Here is a 9584-nt window from a genome sequence, read left to right on the forward strand (position 1 = left end):
AGGTGACAAGAGGGGGACATTAGAAGCATTACACCTAACTGTTGGAGACTGAAGTCTTAAACAAAATGGTGTGTTGAAACACAGGTAGGAAGAGAGACAGAACAAAAGGCCAATCAACTTCATGATTATTTGGAAGAGATGGGCTGGAGAAATTAAATGTGGGTTTCCATTGTGGATGGTAGGCTATGTACTAGGACACGGTAGTGACCTCACTAAAGAAACATAGAGGACCAAGAACCAAACCTTGGGCAAAGACAGAGAACCAAGCAGCATGCCACTATGAAGATGCAAAATAAAAAGGTGGCATCCAGAGCCTGCCACCAGATCAAGTGGCAGCCCACCTTTCTCACCTGCACAGCTGGTCAACAAGCAGCTCCAGTGTGGTGTTTTAACAGGACACTGGGAAAGCTGAGGCAGTAAACCTTTGAAGGCTTGAAACATTTTTTAAAAAGACACAGGAACATAATGGTGACCAGATACCAGAAGTGGCCTAGAAACAAAGGACCGTCAAGATACAGAAACTAACATGTGCCTACTATCTCAAACTGCTGCAGGAAAAGGAGAGTCCCCAATGCCCTTCTGTTTCTACCCACCACAAATTACTCTGCAACCAAAGAAAAGCCTATGTACTGGCTGGTTTTGTGTGTCAATTTGACACAAGCTGAAGTTATCACAGAGAAAGGAGCCTCCCTTGAGGAAATGCCTCTATGAGATCCAGCTGTAAGGCATTTTCTCAACTAGTGATCAAGAGGGGAGGACCCAGCCCATTGTGGGTGGTGCCATACCTGGACTGGTGGTCCTGGGTTCTGTAAGAGAGCAGGCTGAGCAAGCCAGGGGCAGCAAGCCAGTCCAGTAACACCCCTCCATGGCCTCTGCATCAGCTCCTGCTTCCTGACCTGCTTGAGTTACAGTCCTGACTTCCTTTGGTGATGAACAGCAATGTGGAAGTGTAAGCTGAATAAACCCTTTCCTCCCCAACTTGCTTCTTAGTCATGTTTGTGCAGGAATAGAAGCCCTGATTAAGACAAACCCCATAAGAACAACAACATTATCAACCAACTAGATACCCCAGAGCTCCCAGGGACTAAACCACCAATCAAAGAGTACACAAGAAGCGACCCATGTCTCCAACTGCATATGTAGCAGAGGATGGCCTTGTCAGGCATCAATGGGAGGAGAGGCCCTTGGTCCTGTGAAGGCTCGATGCTTCAGTGTAGGGGAATGCCAAGGCAAGGAGGTGGGAGGGAGTGGGTGGGTGGATGGGGGTGCACCCTCATAGAAGCAGGGGGAGGGGGAATGGGATAGGATTTTCTGGAGGGGAAATCAGGAAAGGGAAAACATTTGAAACATAAATAAAATATCCAATAAAAGAAAAGAAAAAAAAAAGAAGATTACAGGCTCTTTAGTTGCTTGCTGCTTTCTAAACCAGAGGGTGAAATCACAAGCAATTTCATTCCCAATAAAATAAACACCTTGAGTATTTATAATAAGGTATGCATTTGCATCCAAAAAAAAAAAAAAGAAATTCTGCTCAACATCTGGATCAAGATATACTTTGTATTATCAAGAAGAGGAGCCAGGAGGATGAAAGGCAAGACAAAGTTTTACTTTTAAATGATTACAAGCACACCAAATAACATGTAACAAGCTGAGTCCTAGCATCTAGTGACTTGGGTTAGGATGTACTAACAGCAGCCTGGACAAGCATATCATTGTCCTAAATGATCCAGGATAGAGCACTATACAGCTGGCTGCTTCTTAGGAATTACAAATGGCTACTTACTACTTTTTCATAGATAACGCCCCTGACCTTTAAGAAAGTAGAAGGGAGCAATTCACTCCCTTTCTTTCTTCAAAGAATTTTTTTTTACTAGACTAATAAAAGAAAAGTCAACATTGATAACCATTACTTACACGAACACACAGGAAGGTGACATATACTTCTTATAGATACACAAGGTAAGAAGATGAAACTTCAGGTACGTAGTAAATCTGTACAAAAAGCTAGATTTGATACTCTCAAAAAGTGAAGGGTCCTACAACAGTATAGAGACATAATTTAATGCCTTCCAGAATACAACTCGAGCTCTGCGCAGGTTTCCTATTCCATGGGGGCAGATCCCATGCCAACCCACAGTGCAGGCGCATCTGCCTCCTATCCATTTATGCGGTAGTTTTCATGGATTTCTGGCCGGATGTCACACACAAAGGCCAAGAGGTTATCCAGGACTTCATCTCTGTTCTGCTCAAAGTAGTTCTGGAGGATGGTCATCTTCTCCTGGGTCTCCTTTTCCACCTCACTGCTACAACTGCCATGGGACCCCAGTGCCTGCAAGGGAGGAAATAGGATACAAGGGGACATCAGGAAGAGTCTCCAGTTGAGTCATCTAACAAGCAACCTGCTAGGCCTATGGAAAAGCCCCAGCTCCTTAATGCGAGAATGCAACACATCAGTGGCAGGCATAGTAACCTGTGAGAAAAGCTGTGTGAAGAAACAGGTCCACTCCGCCAGCACTCACTGCTACCCACAGTACACAGTCCTGAGTAAAGAATAGAACCAACTTAAAGATTCAACAACTATGGCACTGCCCACACTGGTGCACACCTGTGATCCCAGCTACTTTAGGTAAAACCAGAACTGCTTGAGCACAAGAGGAAAAATAGAAAACAAAGACAGCAAAGATGGACTCAATTCAGTCTCTGGTAATAACAGTAGCACCACTACCAGCAACATGAGCACACCACAATCTAACAACTGAGAGTGGTTATAAACTATGAAGCATCTATACAGGAGAATATAGGTCAGTAATGACTATAAAATATGCAGTTTATAGGCAAATAATACATATCACCGATGTTAGCATTTGTTATTTTTGATGTGGCTTTAAAAGTGCAAAGACAGACATTGGAAAGACTGCTCAGCAGTTAAAAGTAGGTACTACTCCTGCAGAGGACTCAGTTGGTTCCCAGCACCCACATGGTGGCTCTCAACCATTTATACCTCAGGCTCCAAGGAAGCCAATGCCCTCAACCTCTAGCTCTTTCGCCTGGATTTTCAACAAGGCAAACTGTGAACCACTGTTAACTGTATGGACACCACACAGCTCTGTTCCCCACTTCCCGCTTCTACAAGCTCCTCTGCATCCTTTTTCCCCCACCAGCATCTGTCTCTGTCCATCACTTTATGATCACAGCTGCCTACTACAGTGAGGGGCAGGTACCATTTCACGCTCATTTAGATTATCACAGCAGTGTTCACAGCTGTAGGCTTGTAGAACTTGTAGAGCTTGTAAGCTAAATTCTATGAAGGAAGGGATCGAAACTACTGTTCCTGCTCGATCTGCCAGCATCTAACATGGTACTACCTGGCATATGTCAAGTGCCTACAAGAATGCTAAACATATAAATGAAAATTAGAATTTGATATAGTAAGTAAATAAACGTGACTATCCCAAGAGACAAACCATGCAACAAACAGGGATAGGGTGGGGATAGGGGCTAAGCGGTAGAGAATCTGCTTGTATGCAAAGGCCAAATCTAATATTCGCTCCCCCGGTACCACCAAAAACCAACCCCCAAACCCTCAAAGCCGCACTAGCAGCCCTGAGCTGTGCTGGCTATTTTCAGATCTGCACAAGAAAGGAAGGCAATAGTGAAGGCAGAGAGAGGCCCACCGCAGCTTCCTTGGCCTTGAACTCCTTCTCCCTCAGCAGACGGTACTGTTCAATTTCAGCCTGGGCTTCTTCTTTGGCCTGCTTCAGTCTCCGGTTCTTTCCTGTTTGCAAAGAAGAGAAAGACATCAAGAAGTGTCTCAAGGCAGAACTGCAAGTAATGACTTTCAGCAGTCCAGAAAGAAGCTAGTTTAAACACCAGAGAAGTACAAAGGAAAGAGGGAACGCAGATCTAAACAACGTAGGTGCTGTCTCCAGCCTTTAAGTGGAGACAAAACAGGAATGTCCTTTAGAGCTGTGAGCAGTGTATAAGGCCCTCAGTCCAATGTCCAGAACTGAACACAATACAACACACACACACACATACACACACCAACCCACCCCACTCTCTCTCTCTCTCTCTCTCTCTCTCTCTCTCTCAAAAGGAAACCTGTGAAAACAAAAGAAAATACAGTGGAACGTCACATCGTAGTCTCAAGCTCATTAATAAAACCCTGTTAACATAAGATAGGTGACAGCCATCTCGGGAGCTCTTCCATACCTCAAATAGTGAATAGCTACCTGTGTTGCTTCAGGCTCTCTTCAGGAGTTTGCTAAGAACTAATGTACTCAAAGGGTATCACTTAGAATGCAGCTAAGAAAAGAGATGACATAATTCTGCAAACTGGGCACCAGGGTTGTGGCAGAGGCAAAGCCACGACGAGGGGTAATGCTAAATGCTATACCAGAGTACACACCACACAGCTGGGAGAGGAAGAGAAATGGGGGCTCTGGTCTCCGGAAGATAGCCAGTCATTGCTCTAAATTCACACACACACACACACACACACACACACACACACACACACCAACAACAACAACAAAATTGAGACAGGGTCTCTCTATGTAGCCTTAGATGTCCTGAAATTCACTATGCACAGACCAAATAGGCCTGAAACTAGCAGAGATCTGCCTGCCTGTCTCCCAAGTGCTGGGGTTAAAGACATTTACCACTATGCCCAGTTTCACTAACAGAGTTCTAGAAGACCAACCTAAATACATTATAGCAAAGGAATATTATCAACTGTCCAAAGCACACTCTACCCAAGTGGACCTATCAAAGTCTCTGACTGGGAGAATTCTGGGCCTGTAATGTCTCTATGGCATCAGCATTGTCTGGCCAGTCTGAAACACACACTGGCCAGCCCAGTGTGTCTGGCCAGCCTCTCCCTACACACCCCAAGGATTATTTCCGCAAGCCTACATTTAAATACAGTACTTATTTCAGCTCACTCTTCCTGTGCTAGGCCCAATCCTTCAGATAGTCCTCCCCTATCAGCTACATGGGCTACATTTAAAGCCAAAAACCTTTTCCAAACCACATCTATCAAAGACAATATGGTCCAACCATTATTCAGGAACTCCAAGATAATTTCACAATTCACTATTCCCAACTCGCATAGCTCCCTGAACCAGTCCCTAAGACAAGACCACCAATGCCTTTTGGCAAACATCCTCAAAGTTGTTTTGACACTGAAAATCATTACTACTGGACCAGTAGATCACACAAACATAAACACACAACTCCGAGTGCTGGAAGTACTCACACTGGGTAAGCACTCCACCACTCAACAACAGGTCCAGTTCCCAGAGTTATTTTTTCCTCCTCCTACTGTTTGCGATTAGACTCCCATAGAGTTATCAGCCCTAACTGTCTTTTAAACCATAGCTTTCTCAGACCTAACAAATGGGAGCTGAGGTCTTGTTTCACATGAAATGTCCCAAAGTAATAATTTCATGAAAAGCTTAGGCTTGATTATTTTACAACATAAACCGTCCCTTCTCAGTTTCTGTGTGTATATGTGTTTTTTCCTGGTTTCTAGGGACAAGATTTCTCTGGCTGTCCTGGAACTCACTCTGTAGACCAGGGTGGCCTCAAACCCAGTGATCTACCTGCCTCTGCCTCTAAACGCTGAGATTACTGCTTTTCTTTCCCAGTTCTTAACTGAGCAAGTCAAATGTGATCACAGATCAAGAAAAAGGATAGTTCTCAAATTTTAGCTCTTTTCAATGCCCTCTTCCCAACCACTGAAAATATTAAAATGTGAATTAACTGTAAGCTAACCCCTCTAAAACAAAACAAACTCCTTCAGCAAAAAACAGCTATCTCATATACATATGCAGCCAAGTAAGGTTTAAAATCTCCCAGGAACTTGGACATTCCCGCTACAGTCCAAGCATTTGCTCTTGTACTTCCTCCAGTTTCACAGAATTCCCAACACACACACCTGCTACTACTGCTGCTGAGTCATCACTGGACAAACTGACAAGTCATTCTGGAAATTCTGGATCAAGAGCATGGCAACACAGGACTTTCTAGCCACCTGTGAAGAAAAGGCTTCTCACCACCCCAGCATTCTCACAGAAAATGTCTCCTAGGAAACACCTAACTCCTACACACTTCAAATCTACGTGGAGGTGAGCATGGTGGCACATGCCTTTCAGGCCAGCACTGGGGGGCAGAGGCAGGCAGATCTCTGAGAGGTCGCAGTCCACCAGCAGTATGGTAAGACATATGTACTACGAGTTTTATACTAAAAAAAAAAAAAAAACCTCCTTGCATGAGGAAGGCCTCTCTACCCAGAGTCTGGTCAAATCATCTTCTGAGTCTCATTTTACCCACCTGCAGAACAGGAGTAAATGCAGTGTCTCTTACCTTGGAAAACTGGACTCATAAAGTTCCTGGGTCACAGTTTCCAGTTTCCAAAGACTTATTCCAGTGGTGGGGCCATGTAAACCAACAGTTTACTATATATAATAAATATATAGTGAGGGAAGGAGCAACTGCTGCTTACATTCTGAAATCCAAAACTAACCATCAGAGCAATAACGATATGCAAAGGCTTCTAGGGACATCAATGAAGCTGACTTTAGGATTCACGGTGACACAGTACAGCTGAAAGAGGATAGCTATCTCACGGGGACATTATTAGGAAAGAATACAGAAGCTTGATTGATGAAAACACTTCCTTTAATCCATTATAAAATACCAGCTCTATTTTGCGGGTACTGGGAGTGCTGAGTGGAAGGAAAGGTGTGAGGGAAGATATATTTGCATTTTAAGCAGGTTACTGCAATGGGGAAAAAAATGAGCTGCAGAACATTGGCTTCTTCCACTCCTTGGTCCCAGTTTGACACATGTGGTAAACTGACTTTTCTGGCCATCTTGTCCCTCTCAACATTGGCCTTTCACTGCTACACAAATCCTAACTGGTATGTGCGCCTCCGCTGGAACAAGAAATACCCTGTGATGGCGATGAACTGGGCACTTCTTTAGTACATTCTCAGGGGAACAAAAACAAAAAACAAACAAAAAGGGAATGACCGAGTTAGGCAGTCACATGAACTCAGCTGGTCCAACTATGGTACCAAAGAAAAAGATGGAGGGGGGTCAGGTTAGAGAGGCTGGGCGAAAGGTTTAAAGTGACGAAGGACAAGAGAGGCGGCCAGGATGACTTAGGTTCGTAGACTCGACGGCCGTGGCCGTGGCTCCCGTGGGTGGGCCACAGTCAGAAGCAAGGGATCAGGTGGGAGCATAGTTTCTGTGGGGTGGCCCACTTCACGCACTGCACCCCGAAAAGAGCACGAACCCACTACTGTCTCCACAGGCATCTGTGGTCCTGCCTGGCGGCTTCCAGGAACCGCCCGGACAGCTTCTGGCCCCGACACTGTCTCCCGGCCTCCGCCCGCGGCCTAGCCGCCGTCTCCCGTCTAGCAACCCGCCCCGTCCCGGAGCTCACGCTTGCGGGCCTCGGACACCTTCTCGGCCGCCCGCTTCTCAGCCTGCAGTAGCTGCTGGATGCCCTGCGACTGACTCGCCATTGCTGCGGGAACTTTCGGCCGAAAGAACGGCCTAAGTCAACGGCTCAAACACACGTAGAAGCCCCTGGGGTCACCTGACCCACCACCCAGAATCTGCGCCTGCGCAGCTCATCGGAGCTCCGCCCCGCCGTCCAATGACCCGCCCTGGCAGGTCAGCTGACTCCTTTTGAATCCCGTGACTCCCAGGAGATGGGGCGGGGCGAGACGGGGCGGGGCGGAGCGAGGAGGGAAATGCCAAGCTGTTTCACTATGCCTGTGCCTGCTACTGAGGGATAACTGCTCTTGCTCCTTCACTTTTGCAGCTGTCAATGGCTGTTTTTCAGCTAGTATTATCCCAGTGGCAGTCCTTCCATATGGTTAGTTCCCTCTTCCCGTAATTAGTAGTGTGCCCACGTTGAAGTCGAGAAACAAGGACCCAAACCTGATTACTTACCCCCACTTTTTACCCAGCTAGACTTCCTACCTTTCTGGAACTTTCTTTGGAATTTAGACCCTATCAGGAAGCAGCACTAAGCATAATGGTACAGGCTGCAAACCCAGCACACCCCAATCAGGATGCTGAGGCAAGAGGATTGATTTGAAGGCCTGACTAGATTGCGTAGTGAGACCATGTTTGGGGGAAAATAAAATAAAAGCAGGTTGTGAAGCTGTGGCACTTGCCTTTAGCCCCAGCACCAGGGAGGCAGAGGCAGATTTAAGGCAGGCCTGGTCTACAGAGTGAGTCCCAGGACAGCCAGAGCTACCCAGAGAAACCCTGTCACAAAAAACCAAAAAGAAAAAACCTCTATCAAAGAGAAGTTTAGGAAGCTCTGGCCAGTTCTGGAGGGAAATCTGAAGCCTTAGGTTCAGACACTAGCAAATATTCAGGGACCCTCAAGCAGGAAATCAGCCTGAAGTCATCTACTAATCCCTGGGACTTGTGGGCCAGTTGCCATCCTTTTTTGTGGTGCTAGGGATAGAACCTAGGCCCTCGAGCATTGGAGGCGAGTCCCCTCAACCCTCTGAGCTGTATCCCTAGACTTCCCATCCCTTTCTGAGCCAAGCTCAGGAATAGTGCTGTTTTCTGTAAGTGTTATGGAAGCACAGTAGGCATGCACACCTCTTTTGATCCTGGAGGCAGATCCTGGAGACAGAGTGGACAGCTCAGAGTACAGACATTTACCTCAAAACCTAACCCTGTGAGTTCTATTTCAGGAACCCACGTGGAGGAAGGAGAGAAACAATTCCTGCAAGCTATCTTCTGACCTGCACAAACACAGTGACATATGTATGCATTACCACCACCCACCCATGCAATTTTGAAAAACTAAGACATTCATTTAAACAAATAATTATAGCATAATAGACGAAGGAAATTTGCAAAGCGTTTCAAGACATGTCTGTTAATGAAGATAAACAGTGTGAACAGCCATGAAGATACAGTGAGTGGATATGAAGGCTCTCCCAAGGACAAGATCTAAAATGAGATTCTAGGGCTGTGTCAGCAGCACAGGGCTGCTTATAACCCTCATCTACTGTAGACAGAAAACACAGCTCCTGTTCTGAAGAGAACATAAGAGACCCTGATATTTTGAACCCAATGTGATCATGGCCCAGGAAGGACAGATTCAGATTCCCCTGAACGGCATGAGGAAGAGGTTACGTTTATGGTCAGAGATCAAAACAAGGTTGTAAATTCGTTTACCTAATACATGTACTCAATGCATTTACTTAATACATGGGTGTTCACAACAGATAGACAGCTTATGGCAGTATTGGGAAACCTCTTCAATGGGTTCCCCATGCTGTTTTCTAATACCCTTAGCATTAAGGTTGGAGTAGGCCAGTGGCCCGTTAAGTTTAGCAGTACATTCCAAACATTCCATCTATCGGTCACAGAGCTGTCAGGGCAAATGTGGAGGTTATAGAAAATGGCTATTAAGGAAGCTAAAGATAGGCCAAGATGACTTTAGCCCTACCTCTGAAAACTCATGTCTCTCTTCAGTCATGGACCTCCAGTCTGTCAGTCTTCAGGACCTTCCACTCTGCTGTGGCTTCTTCAGAGGTCACCAC

General features: G+C 45.8%; 1 protein-coding gene across 1 annotated transcript; it reads right to left on the reverse strand.

Annotated features, from left to right (window-relative positions):
• Positions 1-1543: 1543 nt before the first annotated feature.
• Positions 1544-7705, reverse strand: Atp6v1g1 (ATPase H+ transporting V1 subunit G1). Its single transcript, XM_032903009.1, has 3 exons — positions 7451-7705; positions 3675-3775; positions 1544-2329 (listed from the first exon to the last, which is right to left on the reverse strand). The coding sequence occupies exons 1-3, from the start codon at positions 7530-7532 to the stop codon at positions 2156-2158; spliced, it is 357 nt and encodes a 118-aa protein (XP_032758900.1). The 5' UTR covers positions 7533-7705; the 3' UTR covers positions 1544-2155.
• Between the last annotated feature and the right edge of the window lie 1879 nt (positions 7706-9584).

The sequence above is a fragment of the Rattus rattus genome, chromosome 1 (assembly GCF_011064425.1).
Source record: "Rattus rattus isolate New Zealand chromosome 1, Rrattus_CSIRO_v1, whole genome shotgun sequence".
NCBI lineage: Eukaryota > Metazoa > Chordata > Mammalia > Rodentia > Muridae > Rattus > Rattus rattus.

Bases quoted from the DNA above. Each gene is read 5' to 3' on its own strand.
- Atp6v1g1 (XM_032903009.1), bottom strand. From the start codon at position 7,532: ATGGCGAGTCAGTCGCAGGGCATCCAGCAGCTACTGCAGGCTGAGAAG. The intron at 3,776-7,450 runs GTGAGCTCCGGG...CTTTGCAAACAG, and splicing joins GGTGTCCGAGGCCCGCAAGC to GAAAGAACCGGAGACTGAAG. The intron at 2,330-3,674 runs GTGGGCCTCTCT...CCTCCCTTGCAG, and splicing joins TCAAGGCCAAGGAAGCTGCG to GCACTGGGGTCCCATGGCAG.